We start from the raw sequence: 23,153 nt of genomic DNA, 5'->3' as shown, positions 1-23,153 counted from the left end.
GTGCTGCTAAAAATAGAGCAGTGGAAGCGCAGTACTGTGGGACAGCACACACAAAGAGTCACGCTGTCTTTGGAACTGCAGGGAAAAAGGAGACAGAAAATATTCGCCCACACTAGAATTTGTACCAAGTGGCAACTCTGTGTTCTGAAAAAAATATTTGTATTCTTACTGAAATTGTATGGTCAGGCTCCCACTGTAAGATCAATCATTCACAGCTATCACAGTATCCCCGCTATTAAGATTGAGAAGGAAACCATCTACCTACTGTGAATCAATATGCACAGTTTCTCCTTGGATCTGTTCCACACAGAAAGTGGAGCATCATCAGTTTTATTTTTCAGACATGATGATACAAAAAGAGCTTCCTGTCTGGTATTGCAATCATGTATGTTGCTCACCTGCTGGTGCCACTGCTGTTTGTGACCCTGGTTTCTGCACTGTAAAATATCTGTGCTGGTAGAAAGGCTGTTCTCATGTAAGGACAGACATTGCTATGGTTACAGTGAAGGCACATTTGGTGCTATTATTTTAATACACAAGAAATATTCCTTCCCCAGGCAGAACTGGTATTATTATACCTGTGAAAGAAAATCTTTATGAGTATTGTATGTGTAATAATGATGAGACATATTCTGCAAAATTAGCAAAATATGTTCATCATAAATTAAAGACATTTAGGGCAGTGGCTGCCATCTGGCTATTAAATCAACAAATGATACCACGTTAATTCACAAATGCATAAATTTTACCAAAAAATGTCTTGTCTAACTGAACATGCTTGATATATTTGCTGTGTCAGTGAAGTGGCAGGCTAATACCTTTTAAAAAGACTCATTCTACTTCATGCAATTATTTACTTAGTAACAGTAAAAATTAACATTGTACTAATTAACTGTATTACTTGTTTTCCTGAACAGCCATCTGAAATTCAGTACTCCCTAGGAAGTTGTCTTGGAACCAGACAGAAAACAAGTAGTGAGTACCAGCCATTGAAAAATGCATATTCTGGGTAAGAGTACCTAAGGGACAATAGAAATGTTTTGTGCCACAAACCTTACACAGTAGGTTCTTGGTTTTTCAGGGAATGATGCAACTGGATAGGAATGTTTGAGAAAAGGATTAGGCAAGTTTACTAAAATGAGTGTTTGCACTATGAACAGTGCCTTGAGCAATGTCATACAAAGATGACAAACTCCACTGAACAGTACATCTGCACTCACACAGTAACAGATGTTGTTTATTGGCTCTAAAAATAAAGCTCTATTATAATCTCACTCAGAAGGATTGCGTGTGAATGTGTGTTTAAAGAAAAGATATTTTAGCCATGTTTTGGTAGGACTTTCAATTTTTTTGTAAACTTGCAATTTGTGACAGGATTGTTTATAAAAACTTCAATTTCTTCACCGTGCAAGTATACAATATAATTGTTTAGTGGCATTTACCATTTCTCACTTGTCAAATTTTGCTTTTCATTTTAGTGATGGGTGTCCTGTTGTTTGTGCAATGTAACATAGCCTCCTTTCTTTGTTACTAGTGGCATAACATAACAACATGTACAGTAGCATATTCAGACAATTATAATTCCTGGTACTGCAGAGGACATATACTGCCCACAGGTCCTTTTCTGCTTCAGTCTTCAGTCCAGGCATTCTTAAAGCAGTCCAGAAGCTGTTAAGATAATTTAAGGAAAACCAGGACATTTAAAATGAATTGCTAAAGGAGACTAGATGTAAAAATAAATTAATCTATAAATACACCAGAGCAAAGGAAAAAATTGTTCTCTTTTTTTAACATTACAGTCAAGTATGGTGGAAGACATTTTAGGGTAAGGTACAGTTACTGCTGAGTTAAACATTTTATTCCACTTTTGGCAGCAATGTAATTTTTGATGTCTGGATATTACACAGCAGATTTTTCTGATGCATAGTCTCTGCCAGGCTAATTAACTGTTCAATGGGGTTAAGTATAAGCTTTGGTACTTCATATACTTTGAGGCAGTCTGGAGTTGGTTTTAAAGCTTTAAGTTAATATTTATTTTTATTTAGAGACATAACAGTGAATAGTAACAAACACTTCTAAGAAATGACAAGTCATTCATTGCTACTTACTGGGAGATAATAGTCATTAAACCTGTAATAAATATGATACAAATTTTCTCTTAAAAGCAACAAACATCTCAATTTCATTTAACAGAATCTAGGCAGGCCTTGGAAAGAGCTGGTCTGATAGTTTGTCTTGCTCTTTAAAAGACAATACAGCAAACCCAAGAACCACCTTGGGTTGGTTTTTTCTCCCCAGATTGAAGCCAGTTAAATTGCTCTGGCCATGTTTTTTGATCCTTCCACAAAAGTATAATAAGATCAAAGAAACACGGGTTTGCCTGTGGTAGACTTTAATATGGATATTATAAGTACAGAGTGAGCAGCAGGCTTATGTATGCTTCAGCTTATGATCAGTAAGTATTAAGTTGTCATATTTGATCTTCAGTGGTGGCCTCCATTTTTCTTTGGAGGAAACAGTGCATATTCAATGCCCAGAGCTATGATGAAAGCAGCAGCTCCCCACTTGAGTCCCCTGGTAAAGATTTCTGTTACGGTGATAGGTCTTGCAAAGCCACCCTGGTACCTCCAGACTTCATTACTAGAAAGAAAAATTAAACCAAAGGAAAAAAAGATCAGTGGAGCCACTGTGATACAAATTAACAAGAATATATATATATATATATATAAAATGATGAAGGTATTGCAGTAGACATTGAGGCTGTACAATATGTTCTTTCATTTAAGTATTAGGAATTACAAGTAAAGTTCATGATAGGAACTCTAACCCTTACCATATAACTTGAGATACAAGTACTGCCAGCAAACAACAAAATTATAGGAACAGAATCACCTCCCTGAAATAATGTAATTATATTCTTCTGTTTTTACTCTGTAACAAATAGGAGCCCACTAGCATTTGCATGGATTGGACTAACTACAAAGGCTACTCACTGTGCTGGACAGGACACAGCACAGCCAAATCTTACAACCAGACATAGCTCATGTCAGTGTGAGTTTCTGTTTCACAATACAACACAGCTATATGAGAGTCAGATGATTTTAAAAACAAAGACTGAAAGATGGTGTTTAGCTTGAGCTACAGAGTATGTGCAAACTTCAAACTGTTTGCCTTGTTGTTTTTGACCTCCATTGTTATTGAAACATTAGTCATTGCTCTAACTGACTACAAATATTTATTTATTTATAGCACAACCAGTGTAACCTATGGACATGGGTGTAGTTTGTCTCTTGTAAGGACTCAAAAGTCCTTAAGAAAAGGAAAAATAACTAAGCAGTAAAATAAAAACTGTCATTTTGGGAGAAAATACCTGGGTTTAAAACAAGGGGTGGGGCAGATATTTATGTTCACAGATAATCCTCTTGTGCAGATGGATTTTGTGACTTCAGATGAATGCATGTTGGCATGGAAGAGTATCTTGTAGGTGCCAGTACAGGGACTAATTGATAGACTGAAAGTTTCCAAATATGACATCCTTCACAAAGCTTATCTGTATTTATTATGCACATTAATGTGCATTTGCCATGAAGGTTGAAAGCAGATTCCCTGTTACAATGAACTCGGCATACCAAAGGGGAGGGAGCTCTGGAGAGGGTGACTTTGAAGACTTGTGGTGCAAGACATTAATAATACAATCTTCTGCCAGACTACTGAAGCAAGTAGCATGATACTTTAATTTCTCATTTGTTAGGAAAAATTGGCATGATGCTCGTACTGTCCTATAGAATTGACATACTACTTTACATGAAATTTTAAAAATTCAGAAGGAATCATCTCAAGCTTTGGGTTTGACTTTGTTCCTTGTTTGAACCTGATATGATTGGCTTAATCCTCTTTTACCAGAGGAACAAAAATTTTCTTTTATCTTGGAGGGGCAACAAATATTTGCAACAAGCAAAGTCCCTTTTCCAGTGTGTTGTTTTGCAGCACTTCCTGAAATTGGAAGTGTAGGCATTAAAGGCCAGGGTAATTTATACTAAATCTACAATATTAAACTGTATCTTTTTTTTTTTAATTGGAATACCTTTTTCTTGTTGAAAACAATTTTGTTTAACCAAAGGGAAAACAAGCTTATGCTGCTTGCACTCCACAGAAACAGAGATAAAAGTGAACACGTCTGGAAAGTTCTTTGGGGGCTGGTATTTCAAATTATTCCTACCATCACTAAAAGTATGTTTTACTTTATGCTTACATCTTTAACCTATTCCTAAGAAAAAAAAAATAAAATGCTGTCAACCTCAAACCCCTCCACAGGTTATAGCATAAAAACAACTTTGTAACAGATTATCTATTTGCTTCTCCATTTTTGTTGTAGTGATTCAAAGTGAAGCCTTTTCTATTAAGGCTCCTGGAACCCTTTGCTCCACAACTTTTCCCTTACAGAAGGGCCAGACTACACAGCACAAGACATTTGCTATTTTTATTCCCCAAGATGAAAGGGTGGTTGAACAAAGTACTGCATAATTCATGGTGTGGGTGAGATACATTAAGTCCTGTTTTAACAGCTGCCTAAATATCTAAAAAGGAGGAGATACTCCTTGTAGAGTGATGGCATGAGAAGTAAAAAGCTGATTCTCCATGATGTCATTCACAGTTGAATGCAATTCCACCCTGCATGCATGTACATTTCTTCTTTCCAAATAAAGCCTCCAGCTGTACGTGAGGAATGTCAGTGCAAGTTCCATCATCTTCCTCAAGACCTGAACACACAATCTCTTTGCACAGAAGGACAGGATTATTCACATGTGCAGACCTAATACTACTTAGGTGTTTTGGTAAATGAGGTGTTGGTCACTGTGCCTGATCTGTGTCACCATGAAACGTCACAAAGTGCAAGCCTGCCTCCCCAGATGTGGACACTGGTCAAGGTGATGCAAGGGGTGACTTTCATGCAAGAAGTGAATAAAGACTTTGCTGAAATTCTGATAATTTCACACTTTTACTGAAGAAAGAGTTACCTACAATGCCAAGGTGTGGTGGATGGCACCAGATGGCACCTGATGATTGAGCACTTACCGAGCCCACGGGTCCCTGAGGCCGCGCTTGGCCAGCCTCCTCTGCACCTCCTCCAGGGGAGTCCCCTCCACCTTCCACTGCCTGTAGTCAGGGAGCTCCACTTTGTCATGGCCATGGCCATGGCCGTGGTCACCTCCGTGTCCCATGCCTAAGGGAAAAGGTCACTTTGTTACTTGGCAGAGAGCATCATCTCATTTTTATACACGTGCAAAGAACAATCCCTGTACAGGAAAAGCAGGGAGGCAACAAGAAGGAGAAGCAGAGAACAAAGAGCTTTGTTCTGTAAAGCAAAGAGCCAAGGGACTTTGTGCTGTGTTTCAGAGCTTGGTGATACACACAATAAAGCAAACTGAAACACTATGTGCTGTAAGCCACAACCATCATTACATTCATGGAGCACCCACGCCAACCCTCTGTGCCAGAGTGTAAGAAAACCAATGGTTTCCATGTCTGGAAATGCACTTCAGCAACACCAGCCCCCCACTACTTCCAGACTTCCAGAATAAGCACAGAGAGTTCAGAGTAAAAAGTTCTGACTTAGGTGTGGGAAAGCTGTGATTGCTGAGCTCTGAAGAAAAGCAAAGACTTGGCTCCTGATGGATCAGTCAGATGGAACTGTGGCATTCAACAGGGCCAGGAGAGATGCATGGACAAGGAGATGCACCTTACCCATTGCTTGATGAGGCTGAATAATGTATGCTCTATTTACATACACCTTGGAGAACTATAAAAACGTTAAGTTTCTCTTTAAAAACAGATGTGAAGTGGAACATTTTCAGCGAGATCATGAAGGACTGGAAGAAAATGATAGCTTTTAAGGCTTCATTTTCACAAAGCACCTGAGTCTTCTTTGAGCCAAGGTTTCCCATTTTAACACATATCAGGTAGCAAAGAACAGATTCGCTGCCCTTAACTTTTAGAAAATTGACTGGCATGCAGGACACAACTTCAAACTGAAGATGACTCCAAGCCGTGAAGGCAAGCAGACAGATTTCGTTGCCTAAGAAAACCTGGAGAGCTGCATTGACATTGTCATTACCCGAAAAGCTCCCCCTAAATCAGACGCCAGGCTCCAGCCCTGTGCTGGAAACCCGAGGCCTCTCTGTTACCGACATTCCCAAGAGCAAAGGTTATGCCGTGTCCCGCACACGCTGTGCTGCAGCCCGGCCGGGCGCTCTCCCCAGCACGGCCGTGCCCAGAGGGAGGGCACGACCCGAGTGACAGCCACCCCACCCCGCTCCCGCCTGCCCTGCCCGCGGTGCCGGTGCCGGTGCCAGCCCCCCGCGGTACCTGCCCGCTCCGCGACCCTGCTCAGGACGCGGCCGCCACCCGGAACCGGAACCCAAACCAGCACCGGCCGCTGCAGGAAGCGCGAGCCGGCCACGCAGGTTCCGGGAAGCTTCCGTTCCGGCTCTCCCCGCTGGCCCGCTGCGGACACGGGGGCCGCGGAGCCCTGCCCGAGCCCCCTCCCGGGCGCTGCCCCCGCAGCGCTCCCGGCACGGCTCGGCGGGACCGGCTCGGCGGGACCGGCCCCGCGCAGGAGCGGCGCCGCCGGCTCGGGCCGAGGGGCCGGGGGGAAGGAGAAGCGGAGCGGAAAGCGACCAATCAGTGCGCGGCTTCTTGCGGGGGGCGTGGCCCAATGGGCGGGCGCGTTGCTGAGGTGCGGGGCCGGCGGCGTCCGGAGGTGGCGGCGGCGGCGAGCGGGTGAGGGCGGGATCGCCCGCCCTAAGCGGCTGCCCGGCGCCGCCTGCCGCTGCCGGCCGTGCGGGCAGGGACGGGAGCGCCGCAGGCTCTGTTGCGTGCGGGGGCGCGAGCCGTTCCCAGCGGCGGCGGCGCCGCTCGCGCTCCCTCTCCTGCCCCGGGTGCTCCGCTCCTCTCCCGCTCCCTCCGCCCGGACAGCCGCCCCCTCCCCGCGGTTATGTAAGGCCGGCCCTCCGCCCTGCCCGCGGGGAGCGGCGGCGGGGCCCGGGCAGTGCCGCTCGCTGGCAGGAGCGGGGGAAGGAGCGGGGCAGCGATCGGAGCTCGCAGCGAGCCCAGCTGCCCGGTTTCGGTTTGCTGTGGCTCTGTCTTACATGAACGTTGGTGTTTGTTTCCATAGGAGAGGCGGGGAGGCGTCCCGAAATCCTGGTCGTGCACTGAAAGGTGAGTGAAAGGCAAGAATTCTTTTGTCAGCTGCCTCCCGAGTGAGGTGGGGGCTTGGTTTCACTGAGCGCTTGTGGCAGGAGCATGTGTGGCTGTGAAGTGTCAATTGCCTTGGCATCCGGTTAATTGCAATTATTTTTGTGTTTGTCAAACTTGAGCACTTAGTATGCTTCATCTGGAAAGAGGCTGGTAAACGTTAACTGCACAGTCAGTGACTTATAAAGACTTAGATTATTTCTCAGTTGTATGTAATACAATATTGTTTCTTTTCAGCAGAATACAAACTGTTCTATTAATTTTTGATACTCTTATTAATTACCATTACAGCGTGATGCCAGCAGAATTTTGGAGTAGACTGTAGTGCCTTTTTCCAATATACTTTGATGGAAATTGACTTCTGGGGTTTTAGGGTTTTTTAATAGGGTTATTGGAAGTGCATGAGAAGATTTCCAGGAGGAATGCCATTATCATGTTGTTAACAGTGAAACTCTTCTAAACAGAGTGCCATCTGTTTAATCCAGACTGCCTCAGTCTGCTTTCAGCATTGGATGTTTTTCACTGTGAGATAAAGTCTGGAAGATTCAGAGCAGTCTTCTCTCGGGATGAGAAGACACACATTTGTTTTTCTGTAATGTATGGGGGTTGGAATTGTTGGCTCTTTATTTGTGATGTGCTCAAATCCCTGTCTTGCAGAGAATGCAGTTCTGTCACAGACTTGCAAAATATTTCTTGTTTCTTACTGTGGCTGAAAGTTAATGTGTATGTGTCCAAAGTCCAGTGGTGCTGAGGAATGTGTATATTTTTCTCAGAATTTTTTTTTCAGTGACCCATAGACTTGCCAGATACCAGATACCTTGGTTTTATTCTTTGAGAGAAATCCCAGTTTTATTTATGTTTGGTGCTTTTTCTCCCTTATTGTTTGTTTGGGGGGTTTGAGTTTGTTTTGTTTTGTTTTCTTGGTGCTTGGAAGCCTGACTTGAGTGTTATGCACAAAACTGTGCTGGTATTGCTGAGTCTGTTACCAGGGACATTCAGTTCTGGTCCCAGAGCGTTGGCTTTGTGTGATCTGTTGTGCATGAACAGAATTGTTAGCAGGTTTAAAGGTTTAGCAAGGTTTTCAGTAGCTGTTTTTGCCTTCCCCCTCACCTCCAAGTACATAACTCATGGTAAGAAAAGCTTTGTGCAATCAGTTGATCTGCTCTACCATGTTTTGCTTCCTGTATTTCCTTTTCTTCAGTATGGACTATACCCTTTTAAAAATAAGGCTGCAAATATGAGGGATGGGATATTTTGGGAATATAGTAAGCTCTTTGATGCTGTATCCCCAAGTAAGTGAGTCTGCATAATTTCAAGGGGCCTAGAGGTGTTGCTACAGTGTGTTTTGAGAAGGAAGCTTCACCATAATTACAGTGTCAGTCTGGGGAAATCAATAATATGCAGAAGGAAATAACATAAAAGAAATTTTTGTATTGTGTAAAAGAACCTCAACAAACAACTGAATGTCCTCCAGGAAGGAAAGGTCATTGAAACTCCATGTACAAATAATCAGTACATTTTGTGATTTATGCAGTTGGTGGGGGTTTTTTGTGTGGTATTTTTTTATCATTATTAATTAGCTGTGGTGATAATTACTGCAAAGATTTGGTGTTCTAGGATGCAGTTATTTTAGCTTGTATGCAGCCACACTAGTTATGATTTGCTGGGATTCCTGCTTGTGTTGTTAAGCTAGAGGAAGGCTGCAGGGTTTCTTGGATAGCTTTCAAAAGTCCGTGTTTCCAGCAATTTGTGTTGCTGTGCATTCTGGATTAACAGCTTGTGAGATCCATTGTAGGAACCACTCTTCTCTGCCTGTGCATCCAGTATTTTCTTTAGCACTGGGCAGTGTTTGGTGCTGTGCTCTTCATACCTGTTTTCTGGAGTACAGAGCTGTGTGGCTGACAGTGACTTGTTTTCAGTTTTGAGGTGACAAGAAAGGGATGTGGGGTTGTTGTTTTGGTTTTTTCCCCTTTAATATCAGAATACATGTTTGAACTAGTTAAATAGTGCATTCTTTTTCCCCCTGAAATTGCATGTTACTTCCTGTGGTGTTGTATTAGTAGTCAGTTATGTCATTGGAAGCCTCTTGTCGTTTGAATAAAATGGTTAATGCTGCCTTAATTACAATAAGGATGGAAAAGATCTTTCTTTAGCTCACCTTGGTTTGTTTGAATGCTTTTGAAAAAAGCATTCAGTGAATGGTGAGCAAGGAAATTATCTTCTCAGGCATCATTAGAGAGCTAAATATTTTATGGACAGTATCACAGTCACTGTTTCACCTCTGTTTTAGAGCAGTGGTGGGCTGGAGCAGTAGTCTTAGTTTCTTTCTGATTATGGTGTTTGCTGATGGATTGGTTTTTGTTGGAGGGTTTTTTTTGGGCAGCATAAAGACCATTCTTCACAGGAGCAGCCACACTGGTCTGATCTGTTATTCTCTCCTGAAGCCTAAAGCTCTGAGAGCCTGGAATGTGTCAGGATCATTGTTCTGAGGTCTGCTCCTCTGCCACAGCTCAGCAGGTGCTTCACTGTTCCACTCTTTTCTGGAATATAGGGTTACTCCTCAGGTCAGCTCTCCCAGTCTCAGTGGGGATGATGTGTTGTATGGATTTTTGTTTCATAGATATACTTAACTTATAAAAACCCATGTATGGTTTTTGCAGCTACTGTGTTTTCTGTCAGTAAGAGCTGCACTTCATGTGGGGTGTCAATAAGTCATTCCTCTGTTCTGTTTTGAGCCTGTTACCTGAGAACTTCATGTGATACTCCCTATTTTCTGTATCAGGAGAGGCAGACCTGTTTGCTCTTTACCAAGCAGTTTAATATGAGTTGAGAATCTTTAAAGATCTGGGTTATATGTTCCCTCAAAGACTTGTTTGGGCTGGAAAAGAATTTTTGATTCCATTACTTTTCTTGATGCCTGTTTCCTTGTATTAAGATATGAGCGAGTATCAAGAAGTGAAAGTGAGGGCTTCCCCAGCTGAGTCTTCTTGAAGGACATCTGTGCCACAGTAATCATCACTAAAGAAATCCCTTTCAGGCAAAACTGATCTGAGCAGAGACAATATCAAGTAGTATAGTTTGCTACTTCACTCAGTTATTTTCATTTCCAAAAAGAGCAAGTGTGTGAGGAGTAATTCTTGACTTATTTAATGCTGTTTTCTACAGGGGTTTTTTGAGTAAGAAAGTAGTTTGAGTTTATGCTTGTATAACTCACTGTAGATAAAATTGCAAGCTGGTTGAATTTTTCTCTCTGCACCTTTGTTTGAATAATTACTGCTTCTAATAGCAAGGCAAATAATTCAAGTGTTTTTTGGGTTTTTTAAAAATTTAGTCATAGGACAGATTTAAGGAGTGACTCAATGGTTCTCCTTTTTTTTGTATAGAATTCTGACTTTAGCTTTTAAGCTTCAAATAAAAGCTCAAGAGGTACAGGGACATGTCTGATGAAATAAAATATAGTTATTTAGGAAAACCCAACTGGAAACCAAAATTCTGTATTGCCAGCTGTGCTACAAAGAAGAGAACATAAAAACCAAGATCAGAGACTGGCTAAAATAGTATATAGTTTGCAAACTGTTTCAGTCCGTGCTGCAGGTTAACCATAATAGTAAAAACTTTTTTTGTGTGATGAATGGCCACACAACAATTTTTCTTCTGTTAGTGTTACATTTTTCTGTCAAGTGTAATGAATTTGGGTGCAGGATTCAACAGATGTTTTGTAATTAATCAATTCAGATGATTAGCGAAAGACAAAAATACCATTGGCAAGTCAGTTTTTCAGTCTTCTTGATTGTTTTCTGTTCTGCAGGCAGTCCAGCTTGCCTCTGCTGCCCAGTGCCTGTGTCAGATCTTCTGCCTTGACCTCTTGGTGTGATTCTGTGGAGAAATACAAATTTTATGGTCAAATTTATTAAGTTTGCCTGAAAATAGAGAGCCAGTGACATTTGGAAAGAGATGCCACTAGGGGAGAGAAAATGTTTGGTGTATAACTACTGCAAAGTGGTAAACTATTTATTTATCTCTTAGTAGTGATTATCATTCCTATCATTTGACATTGAAAAAAGCCAAATTCCCTGGCTGTGTAACATTGTTCTGCACAGCACCTGATGGAGACGGTTGGTGCAGTTCAAATATCTTAAAACACTCTTCCTGGAGTTCTTCTTTCTGCATATTCTGTGGGGCTTTTTTTTTCCTACAGGGCAAAGTAGTTCATGACTTCTCATTTTATATTGTATTGTTACACAAGCATTTGGCTAGCATTCCAAAAGTGCAAAGTGTGTGTTTTTGTGTGAAATCTCCATACCCTAATCTTACTGTGGTTTTATTGTAATTACTGTGATTTTTCAGAAAACTGAAATGGTTAGATCTCCTTTAATGGTGTCTGCATCGTGTATGGTTTGTGAGTTCTTTAAATAGTTCCACGTTGCTGTTCCTCTGAATTCTGCTTAACTGAAGTGTGTGACATGGACATTTGTGCAGACTTCATGACTGCAGTTTGCTGATTCATACAGGGCAAAATTGATAAGTCTGGAATATTTTTCTGTTTCCATTCCCTATATTTAGTAGTTTATAAATTGTAAATTTTAATTTATTTAGGGTCTTCCTCCCCTCTTCTGCCTTGCCTTGACCCATATGTGAACTGGAGGAATTGTTTGACATCTATCTGGAAAGACAGTGAGAGAATTTAAAAGAATAATCTTATTTTTCATGGCCATTCAGCTGAGAAGATATTGGATTGAAAGATAATGAGCTGAAATATGTGTAAAATTTGCTTGCGTTTTTTCCTTCCTGTCTTAATATATTTTCTTTTTATTCAAATAGTTTGGTTTTTTCTCAGACTTCTTGTGTCTGTTTCTTCTTCACATCTCCTCATATTTTCTGCTTTGTCTTTTCTGTTTCCTTTAGGTTTAAGGATATGTTGAGCTTAAGGAGAGGCTGGAGAGCAGCCCTTCTGCATGCCTGCCTCTGTTCTGATTTGGAATAGGGCCACAAGGTAGAAAAGTTGATTTAGAAAAGGTTATGAAGAAGTCCATAGTACTTAAGTAACTTTCCTAAATATCCTAAGCACAAGATGGTGGAGACACATGGGCATAAGCATAACAGATTTTGTTGTAGAAATAGCTCGTTGCTTGTATCTGTAAATCTGAATATTGCATTTCCTGCATGTAAAAAAATTAGCTAGAATTAGCACATGTTTAAAAAATTAATTCTTTGTGGAGGTGTGCCATCTTAAGACTGGTGTGCCCCATGTGTAAGCTACAGTGGTGATTCCACCATCCCATTTTGCATTGTGATGGCTGAACATGAGGGTCAGTCACCTTTTAGACAAGACATGTTTCAGAAAGTAGGAGCCTTTTATGTGAACTTAGTTGCAGAGGGGGTGGAGTAAGCAATTAATCAAGCACCTTGGTACATGCCATCAGAGTAGGGCAAAGAACGAAAATCCAAATGCTCAACTTTGAGTTCTGATACCTCTTTATTACTCTGGGTTAGAGGTATGCTTTTTTTTGAAAGGATACTTGATGCTTCAGTGTATCACTGAGGTTCTTCCTGCTTTAAGGTTGGAGACACATGCAATTAAAAATAGTAATTAAGGAAAGCTCCCTACGTAGAATGGATGTTGTAGTAGTCTTTATTATCTGCAGCAGTGGGATAGACAGATAATTGGTTAAAGTCCATTTACTGTAGTGGAGGATAAACTTCTAAAGGAGTGTAAGTTTTGAGTCACTTACACAAGAAGTGATTGAGTTTAAATGATAGTAATGTGCCCTTTTACATAGAAATGTAAGGCATGCTTACAAAGGATTTATCCCAGCACAAGCTCATATTTCTTTGTGTAACAGCAGAGAACTTTCCATTCCTTTTTTTTTTTTTAAAGATGTTTTGTTGAGCCAAAGCAGCATAGAGATGTGAGCTAAATATGGACACAGAGGGGAGAGCAAGGGGGGTTTAAATGTGAAGTGGAAAAATTACTGGTTCCTTATGCCTGTGGGTTTGGGGTTTTTTAAGATGCTTGTTTCTTGTTCTTAGCACAGAACGGGCCTTAGACAAAATTGCTGAGCTTCCAAAACTGCTTCTAGATTGTTAATTATGTATTTGTTCTGTTTGGTAGTTATGTAATTGACAAACCACCATACTTGATGGCCTCCAGTGTTGCATCTGTGCAATAATTTCAAATAGTAGCATCCTTAAGCTTCTGGAAGTTACTAAACCATATTTGTGGCAATTTCTTGGGAAGAAAGATGCTAATTTTGTTAGGCTTCATATGAGCCATTCTGATAGCTTTCCTCATGTTAATGGAGTGCAGCAAAAGGCAGTGCAAAGCTTGCCATGTCAGAGTGACAAGAGTTCATGGAAATCTCTGAAACAGTTCTGTGTTAGCTGTGGACATGCAAATAGAGAGAGGAGTCTTGGACTGGAGGTGAAGTTGTATGCAAATAGACAAGAAATAACTAAAATACTAAATGGATTTAAGCTACGCATTCATAAACTGTGTATCTGCACTGTTTATTTTCAGACATCCTGTGACAGCAGCCTTTCCTTAAAATCACAGGTGTCACATGCATTGCATGATTCTCCATTGAACAGGAAGGCTTGGAGCAGGCTACTGCCTTGCTGTTTGCTTAGCTCTGTGTGTCTGCCAAGACTTGTTTCATGTGTTCTGAGTCTTCAGCTTTGCCTTCACCCCTGTTAGTGTAAGCACCACACGAGTTTGAGAAGCTCTGTATCTGTTGAATAAGAAAACTTCTTAGACTGAGTCTTCAGCTTTGCCTTCACCCCTGTTAGTGTAAACACCACACGAGTTTGAGAAGCCTCTGTATCTGTTGAATAAGAAAACTTCCTAGCTTGCTTTTTGTTTGTTTGGAGAGAAGGAGAGAACAAGATTTTCTTTCTTCTCTCTAAAATTTATCTTAGAAGTTGAGACAGCAAATAAAAATTTAAAACAGTTTAGGCATGGCTTGTTGTCTGTATGTCTCCAAAGGATCAGTTGCAGAAATAACTGAGATGCCCTTATGCTTGTGCAGGTGTTGAGTGGACTTGGACTATGCGTGGTCATGTAAGAGCAATTCCTGCCTTGAGAATGTGCACCTTGTCTGCATCAGTGGTGAAAATACTCATGCAATCATTCCTTGTGGTGCAGAAATGCAACTTTGTTGGATGTTGCAATTTGTGACTTTGTTGCATGTGTTTCTTCAGCCATGGAAAAATGTTACTGGGGCATCTGGGTGTTTAAATCATTCAGATGGCAGCTGTGTTCCGCATACCTTGTGTTTCAGGAATCATGGCATTAAACTCTGAGAGAGACTACATGCTTTGCTTTTTCCTCTCTATAGATTAAATCCCTTCAGTTAGCTGCAGGTTTTATATGGTTTTTCACAGTAATGTTGCAGTTTACATGGTGTAACTAAAATTACTGCACTAACTTTACTTCTTAAATTAAAATGTTAGCCCTATATATCTAGTTTTTAACTTGCCACATTAGGCCAGAATTAAACTCTGACATTTTTAGGGAAATGGTTGAAGATGCTCTAGTAAATTCCATAATAATGCTTATGTGTTAACCTTGTAGTTTTTTCCCCTAGCTACTTCAGTAGTTTAGCTAGCTACTTTAGTAGTTTCCCTAGCTACTTTAGTAGTTTAAATTGAGTAAAACTTAAGATACTAAGGCAGAAAAATAAATATGCAACAGTGGGATTTCACATTTGTTGTGCACGAAGTTCTAATCAGGTTAAGATCGTGGATGCATTCCAGATCAAATTAGGGGTCAGCAGCCAATACTAATTGGCATTGATGCTGCTGAAATTGTGTAATTGAGTATTGTGCCGATTGTCACAGTGTGTTTTGTGCCACCCCTCCACTCCCCGCCCCCCGCCTTTATTTGGCAACTTAAAATTTACTAAATGTTCCAAGGTTAGTTCTGTTATTTCCTCTGTGCCCTTTTTCTTAGACTTGCAGGTTCTGGTCTGTGCTAAAGACAGAAAACTAGGTAGGTTCAACATATGAAAAGTAGGAGTTTGAAAAAATTGAAGTACAGCACCTTTAGATATTAGTTTTGTCTAATAAATACAGAAAGCCTAAAGATTTGTTGGTCAGTGGGGAACTGGACTGCTCTGCCTTTTTCTTTTTTTTTTTTTTTTTTTTTTTTTTTTTTTTTTTTTTTTTTTTTTGTGAACTGCTAGGAGGGAGCTGCTTAGCCCAGCTTCTTGTCATTTTACTGAAACATTTTGCAGCAATCTTACCACACTTGGCTGGTGGAGATGTGTATGGGTGTGATGGTCCATTGCCCTTCCCTGCTGATGGTACTCCTGTGATTGCCAACTACTGTATTTGATGGCTTATTTTGATAATAAATTTTTGGTCTTGTGAGAGAGAGGAGGGAAAAAATCTTAAATGGACATTATCATGTTAATTAGGAAACCTTAATCACTATGTTGTCTGTTGTCAGCTCTATCAAGTTTTGATGTATTTCAAATTAATATTCCAGTGGGTAGCTTTTGAAAGACAAAATATCTCTCCTGCAGGAAAAGGATGCAGGCTTTTCTTGGCTTGATGCAGAATTCTATTAGTAGTAATTTTATTGCTATTTCTGTGAATTGCTGGGGCATTCTGCTTTGGTAATGTGTGCTGACTTTGAATAGATTGAAATGATTCTCTTTGTCTTTCTGAATGCAGACTCTAGAGCTTTCTGATATATGTAAGATTGCTATGAGTAAATTCTGCATGTTTATGCATATGTGTCACATCTATGGAAAACAGAAAGGGTTTTTATTAGCATTTCCTTTTTTATTGCAGGGGAATGTTTAAGTTGCCATCTTCTTGGTTTTAATAGTTTAAATGAAACCGATATAGAACCTTAAGGAATAAAATTATTAAAATATGTTACGAAAATCTTCTCAAAGTGCCAGTTGGATAGCTGGCATATAAGGCAAAAAGCACGAGGATTTCCTTGCTCCTCCCTGACAAGAAATAATTATGGTGTAATCATCTGAACTTGCAAATCTGAACATAATTGCAAGTACAGGGGTGTTAGGTCTGGGTCTGTATTTTGTTCAGAACAGTTTTTTCATGTGCTGAAGGGGTCACATGTGGACTGTGCACGTTGCTTTTGGCTTGTTCTTGGCGGGTTTGTGTTGTCCTGGGGGTGAGGGTTTTTCCTTCAGGGTTTTTTTTTTTTTTTGGCTTTATACTGGATCAGCCCTACTTTTTGAGAAGTTACTCCATGTTCTCTCTGCAGGTTGACTGTGCATTTCAATGACCTCAGTATTTCTAAACTCTCTGTCTAAGTTGCCCTTGAAAGACTGTGGAGCATGCTGTATGAAAGATGAGTATATTACTTACACCACAAATGTGTAATCTAGCAATTTCAGGTGCCTGCTGCTTGAACTTTGGTAAATGTTGCTGATCCCTGTCAGCACAATTGCATAGGGAAACAGAGCAGGCTTTTAATTAAACTCAGGCTTTGATTAAAAATTTTTGATTGTATTTGAAGAGAATGAACTGAATTTGCTCTATGTCAGTATAACTAATAAAAAAGTAAAAGGTCATAACTGTTGCCCAGATGGGCACTACCTGTAGAAGATTAGAGTAACTGTTTATGTTTAGTGTAGTTCCTCTGGGTGTATTTCATTTGAAGTAGATGTAGTAATTGCTCAAAGATGATTAATGTTGCAAAAAGTAGTAGCATAACCCCTAACAAGTTTGCATATAAGGCCCTCTCTGGTCTTTTACCAAGGGTAAATTTATTCCCGAAGCTTGAGGAAAGGAGAAGCTCTGTTTTACCAAGTGCTTTTGAAGGTGGTTTGTTTTGGTTTGTTGTTTTGTTTTTAAGTGGGAGAACTGTTCAGTATCACAAACAAAATCCCAGAATATCTCTGTGTATGGATGAGGTTATGTAAAAGTGCCTGAAGATTAGAACATCGAGTCCTCAGTGAAGTTTTTTGGAGTGCAAGAAAATATGTTTGAAAACCTAGAACGTGGTAAAATTAACCATCTCTACATAAATTCCACTCCCCTGTCCACATAACAAAAAGCTTAGCTGTGAAGCTTGCTTCATGGATATTCAGTGCTGCCTGTCAAATCTTAATTTTTCATAATCTTGAAAGATGCAAATTTTCTGAATATACGTTGGGACAGTATTTGACAAAAACTTTTAATTTTCTTCAGGCTGTAATTAGAAAATATGTATGAAAATAGTAGTGTGCATTTAAGATCTTGCTGTTGTTTCTGCGGTGTTGGTGGGAGGAGGAAAAAAGGCTGTGTATTCCAACTGGAGTCATCAAGCACCTATGGAAGGCTGTTTTCTTTTTGTTCCTGTTTCGTTTTGTTGTGGTTTTACACTTTTTTATACTGGTATATAGCTTAGGCAAGTGAAAAATAATGTGCAAAATCTTGCCTAATTTGCACAATATGGTGCATGAAAGATTGGGTTTATTTAAGTTGTTTCTTCTGTGTTTGTTTGTGTTCCTAAAGATATTATATATGAAGTTTTGCTCTAAAAGAAATAGTTTAAATTTCAGATTAGAAAACCCACAAAAAACATCCAAAAACCTCCCCAAGTAATATCCCCACATATGTTAGTAACTTAGTGTCCTCACTATTTAAAAATACATGACAAATGAATAATTTCACCGTAAAATATTAATTAGTCCTTTTCTTATGACTTGGTTGGTCTGCATTCTGTTGTAATGTTGGTTTAACAGTAATGACTGTAAACAATATGCATTGTGTTTAACTATTCAGCAGTGAAGATTAATTATTAAACTCATACCAAGACAAAGGGGGTACCTGGTGTAGTTGTTACACTAATTTACATTTACTACTGTTTTAATTCTCACATGGTTATTTCACTGAGAAGCAGCTTATTCTTCCAAGTAATAGGGCACAGAGTGCCAATTATATCAGAGTTTCATGAGAGCTTCTAATAAGGTGATGAAAAAGTGTTACACTTTCTTTACAGACACAGTTTCTTTGCCTGTTTTCTGTGAAGGAGGGACCAACAAAAGCTGTGTAATTTCCTGCTCTGGAGGAATCCTAGTGAAGTTAATAGTAGGGCTGGTCATAAGCATCAATTTTTGTAGTACAATCACCTTAATCTGTTGGGTCAAATATCTTAATCATTGATGTTCACACAGCTCTTGATGGATTGTATTATATAGAATTAACATGGTCAGGTACATGTTTTATTTCTTATGGGTGGAAGTTCTGACTTGTACAGTCTGTCTAATCTCAATAGAAAATTAACAGTGGTTTTCTCTCTGTTTTTGAGATTGTTCTTTGCAGTTCTTAAAGCCCCTCTCTAACTTTCAGCAAACTAGTATGAGACTGAAAATGACTGACACTGAAATCATGCTGTGATGCATGACATGGAAGAAGACAAGTTGCTTCCTCTGCAGTGACAGTTGGAAGTGATAAAGGCAGCTACAGTTTTAACTGTGAAAATTGAAGCAGATCTTAGATTTCAGAATTCTTGATGCTACTGCTTTACCTCAGAATAGTGAACGGCCTCTCTATGTGACTTAAGTCCTTGTAAGTCAACTTGCTCATATATTCCATTAGGTAAGCAGAAGAGATCTGGGCTGTTCTGAAATTGTGTCATCTTGATCAGTAGTGGTGTGATTAATGATGTTTCATTTAACTACATTTGTTGAGTTTGCTTTTTAAAGTCTGGGAACTTCTAATGGAAAGGTAAGACCAGCATATCAATCAGAATTAAGTTTATCCTTGAAAACCATGCATCTTAAATGTGAATGAAACATCCGAGTCAGATATGAAATTTATGGCATTGTGCAGTAAAACAGTGTCTTAATTCTTATGGATCTTTATTTTAACTCTGCAATTTCTAAAGTTTATTTGGAACTTTGTATTCTTACTGCATCATTTTTTAAAAGTCAGCAAGATGACATAATTTTAGCTATAACTGAGGTAAATTCAGATAAATTTGGGGATTACACTCATTTAAGAATTTGTGAATGTGCAAGTAAGTTTATGGATGGGGGAAATTTGTCACTTCAGCTTAATCTATTTACACTCCTCTTCCTGGAGGTGGAGGCTTTACCATCTGGAAGCTGGAAAGATTAGAATAAGGGATTTCATTACTTTCAGCAGAGGATCCTCTGGGTTAGGTCTCTTTGAGAATAGGGTAGAAGAAAGGAGGTTAGGTAAATTAATTAATGAATATGTAACCTAAATCCCATTTTGTGGAAATTACAGTTGGTAGGGTGTACTGCAGTGAGAAATATATACTGGTATTGGAATTTAGATATGGTATGGAATTGGCTTCAACTTTTTAATGGATATTTTTATAATATAACAGGCATTTATTTTTCTCAAGTGACGATTTTACAGCTCAGAAGTGGGAAGCTGCTTAGAATATTCAGCTGGTATTTCTAGAACATTTCTGCATTAATTTCTTTCCTTTACAGACCAGATAGTGATCTTAGCATAATGTTTGCAGTCTTACTCCAAAGTGCATATTGGACAGGTTTTGGTAGTGTTATCTTTTTGTTGATTTGTTTTGTTATGGGTTTGAATTTTGTTTTGGTTTTGTTCCCACAGAAATTCTGTTTCAAGATTTCTCTTAGCCCGTGTCTGTTCATTTTTAGTAGTCAGCACTGAGTGCCTTAAAAAGACCACCTTAACTGTGATTTTGCAAGTGTTAATTTGCTGAGGCTTTTTTTTTTTGGCTCCTTCTTTTACTATGCATTTTGCGTCTTTACTTATCTAAATTTAATTTACTTCATGAACCAAAACCATGAAGGAGAAGGTGTTTGGGAGAGGTAGGGTTACACGGAAAGTAGTTTGCATGGAAATGTTTTTGTAAGCAAAGAGGTTAATGCAGACAAACTAGCATAGGAAGAATTACTGCATATGAACTGCTGCAAAGGGAGGACAAACCTGTATTGTCTGGCGTAGGATGGGTTATCACCAGGATCCTGACAAGAGAATGTTTTAGGTTTTGTGTAGGATGACTATGTGAAGTTGTTTCTAAGGAAACTGGTGCTGAGAGAACAAGGTAACTTTTCTGTGGCTAACCTACGTGTGTGTGTATATATATTTTTAAGTGCGTCAGGTCCTTATAATAGAATAATTAATGTGTGTTTTGTGGTATTTAAGGCTGCAGGATAATTTCTTTATTGTTATTGTTTCCAAAATCCTGTAAGTAATGTAGAGGAGTGTTTTCTTTGAATACAGAAGATAAATTTCCTGTTCCACATTTTTGATTATCTCAACTCTTTCCTTCTTTATTTGTTGCATGAACTCCTAGGAGAGGGATTTAGTTATGAGTGTACAATTGTGTTTAATTCAGGTTCTGCTTATTTACCTCTATGAAACGCTTCAATTTTTCTCTGTAGAGTCACCTGACTTCTGTAGCTTTCTACAACTTCTCTGTGCATCATGAAAACATCAGCCTTAAAGTAGTTTTTTAAACTGTTACATAGTGTCTATTTTTGGTGTTGTGTTTTCATTCCCCCTGTCCTAATTGTTTGTCTTCAGCAATTTTGTATCTGTAAAGCAGTTGCACTGTCGGAATGGTAAAAAGATAGAAGGTTGGCAGCTGAGCTTGGTGGTGCTTGAAAAGGCACAGAAGATAATTTAGAGCTTAAAATGACTTAGAGGAGGCTTTTCGGAACAGATGGGCTGTACCTTTTCTTTACCCCTTTTTTGGCAGCTGCTGAAATTGATCTGACCTTTTTGATAAGAAATGGATCTTACTGTGCAAGTGTGGTACCATGAAAGTTTACAAGACTATTATCAATCATCTTTGACTTCTCTGTGGTAAGGCTCTCTCCCATTGTTTTCACATAACTTTGTTGCTGATATCCAAAAAGAAAGCTTTTTAGCCTGTTTTTTACTAGTGAGTCAGAGTGGGCAGGGAAGTAATGTCTTATCCAAGTTGTTTTGCATGACTAAGGCTTGTCTAATAAGGCTGGCAACCTAAATCCCACATAAAGAATACATCAGCATTTATATTTTAAAGTTGGAATGCGTGCCTGTCTGCTGAAGCTTGCAATTAAATTACCTAAAAACTGGAGTTGGAAGAGTACCCTTTCTATTAAGGAGAAGGCTTGAGCTGACAATTTAAATTAATAACTGTCCTGAGAAGGTTCTGCTTCTTTCTGTCTTTGTCAGTTTTTACCTTGTTTCTCTGTACTGTGGAACTGTATGGCCAAGACAATTTTGGCAGAATGCTTGAACCTGTTTCAAATGGCAAGTTGTAGTTGTAGCTCTGATTTGTTGAGGACAATCGTTTTTGAATGTATTATGTTCTTACCAAAATGATAGTTTATGTAAGTGTCTACTAAATAGGATTCTGGTAGAATAATGTGTTTGTGTATATGGATACAGGGAAATCACAATGGTATTTGTACTGTATTTATCATAAGAGATGTATATTACAGTACATATACTTCTAAGTAAGTACGAGAAGTTATCCACCAAAATTGAACATTTGCAAGGCTGGTTTTATTTTTTCTTGGGATTAGATTAGTGTGAGAGTCAGACCCTTTTCTAGTGTGGAAACAGACCATACTGTGGTTGTTTAATATCTTCTGGTATATAACTTCAGAGTAGCTGGATGAAGCTGTATACACCTATGTACTGAGTGATTAAACAAGGAGTTGCTTCTAAGATAATTTTTTGGTAAAGCATGTCAATGAAGTGCTAGTTTACAGCATTAAGTTTTCTTCTTTACTCTTCTGTTCTACCACAGAAGTAACTATGTAAGACAGGTATTACAGTGTTTATCTACAATAGCTTCTTATTGTCCTCATGATATTTGGTAACTTAAAGTGTGAGAAGAAGTACACTGTTAACAGTCTAAGATTTCTGTCTTGGTGTATTCAAGCATTTTATTTTTTATTACTCTGTTACAAGAAAAAGTCCATTCTACCTTTTGAACCAACTTAATTCCATGAGCTTCTAAGACAAGGAGTCCTTTATTTCTCTGTTTTTAAAAAATTATTCCCATATCCAGTTTAAAAGTTATTTTTCACAATCCTGGTCTTCAACTGCTTCTTGAACATTTTTCTGCCTTATGCATATTTTGTTTGCAACAAATGTAGGCTGGTATTTCAAATAAGAACATATTACCAGTTTTGTATGCTCTACTTTAATGTTTTCAGATTTACTTTATATGACTTTGTGTGATCAAGCATCTTTATTTATTTTCTGGCTGCTGATGCATTCCTGAACAGATGTTTTTATTGCATCATCAAATGCATGATCTAGTCTTTTTCCATTTAGTCTTTTACACCTCTGCATTCAGGAATAGCTCATCACGAGAAGTTCAAATTATGCTTTTGTTAACTGCATTTATCACCATGTTGCCTGGTTTTCTTCCTCCAGAGTTTCCCAGTCTCGTTAGTGTGGGTGTGTGGTGGGGAAGTTTCTTTCCTGTGTACTTCTGACCACCTCATCCTATGTTGTCTTCTATCTATTCTGTTTTCCAGGGTGTTAATCATGTCTAACACAGGTGCTCTTCTTACAGAGCTAAGAACTTGCTGAATCAAAGAAACTGAAATTATGTTTAGTTCAGAGTAAGGATACATTCTTGATGGTTTCCACACTACTTTTTTACAGAGGCAGCATGGAAAAATCTTTCTTCAAATACATTTCTTTCCATGCTCAGTAATGAATTATAGATATGAGAGGAGTGTTTACATAGCTTGGAAGAATGAGCTATAATTGATAATAGAGTTTTCTGTTCTTTTAGACTTGTCCGTCCATAGTGTTCTCTTACACAAATAACATTGTGAAGAAATTATGTAGCATGAAACTTTATTCTTTTGCCTGACACAGTTCAGGTTTTAAATGCAAATTATTCTTCTCATGGCCTTTAAGGTAAAAATACATAATATTTTCATTCATTGTGCAAGTAGTACAAAAATTGCATTATATGC

At 39.1% G+C, this 23,153-nt stretch overlaps 2 protein-coding genes across 7 annotated transcripts in view; one reads left to right on the top strand and one right to left on the bottom strand.

Annotated features, from left to right (window-relative positions):
• Nucleotides 1–2,375: 2,375 nt before the first annotated feature.
• On the bottom strand, nt 2,376–6,627 carry NDUFB3 (NADH:ubiquinone oxidoreductase subunit B3). The gene is made up of 3 exons (XM_039698202.1): nt 6,367–6,627; nt 5,077–5,224; nt 2,376–2,640 (listed from the first exon to the last, which is right to left on the bottom strand). Exons 2-3 carry the CDS (start codon nt 5,220–5,222, stop codon nt 2,484–2,486), a joined length of 303 nt encoding a protein of 100 aa, XP_039554136.1. The 5' UTR covers nt 5,223–5,224; nt 6,367–6,627; the 3' UTR covers nt 2,376–2,483.
• Nucleotides 6,628–6,792: 165 nt separating this feature from the next.
• FAM126B (family with sequence similarity 126 member B) overlaps nt 6,793–23,153 on the top strand; it is a 68,079-nt gene continuing 51,718 nt past the window's right edge. For 4 of the 6 annotated variants that reach the window (XM_039698041.1, XM_039698032.1, XM_039698005.1 and 1 more), the window contains exon 1: nt 6,793–7,218. The gene's annotated coding sequence lies outside the window, so the exon portion shown is untranslated. Of the gene's footprint in view, nt 7,219–19,327; nt 20,267–20,923; nt 21,031–23,153 lie in introns of those variants that run through there. The other 2 variants (XM_039698023.1, XM_039698014.1) reach the window with 2 other exon arrangements.

The sequence above is a fragment of the Passer montanus genome, unplaced genomic scaffold (genome assembly GCF_014805655.1).
Source record: "Passer montanus isolate IOZ18808 unplaced genomic scaffold, ASM1480565v1 scaffold1, whole genome shotgun sequence".
Classification (NCBI taxonomy): Eukaryota; Metazoa; Chordata; class Aves; order Passeriformes; family Passeridae; genus Passer; species Passer montanus.
The sequence above is the reverse complement of the archived record's forward strand: the minus strand, read 5'-3'. Positions and strand labels throughout refer to the sequence as shown.

Coding starts and splice junctions, on each gene's coding strand:
- NDUFB3 (XM_039698202.1), bottom strand. CDS start 5,222: ATGGGACACGGAGGTGACCACGGCCATGGCCATGGCCATGACAAAGTG. Junction 2,641..5,076: donor CTCAGGGACCCGTGGGCTCG/GTAAGTGCTCAA, acceptor TTTTCTTTCTAG/TAATGAAGTCTGGAGGTACC.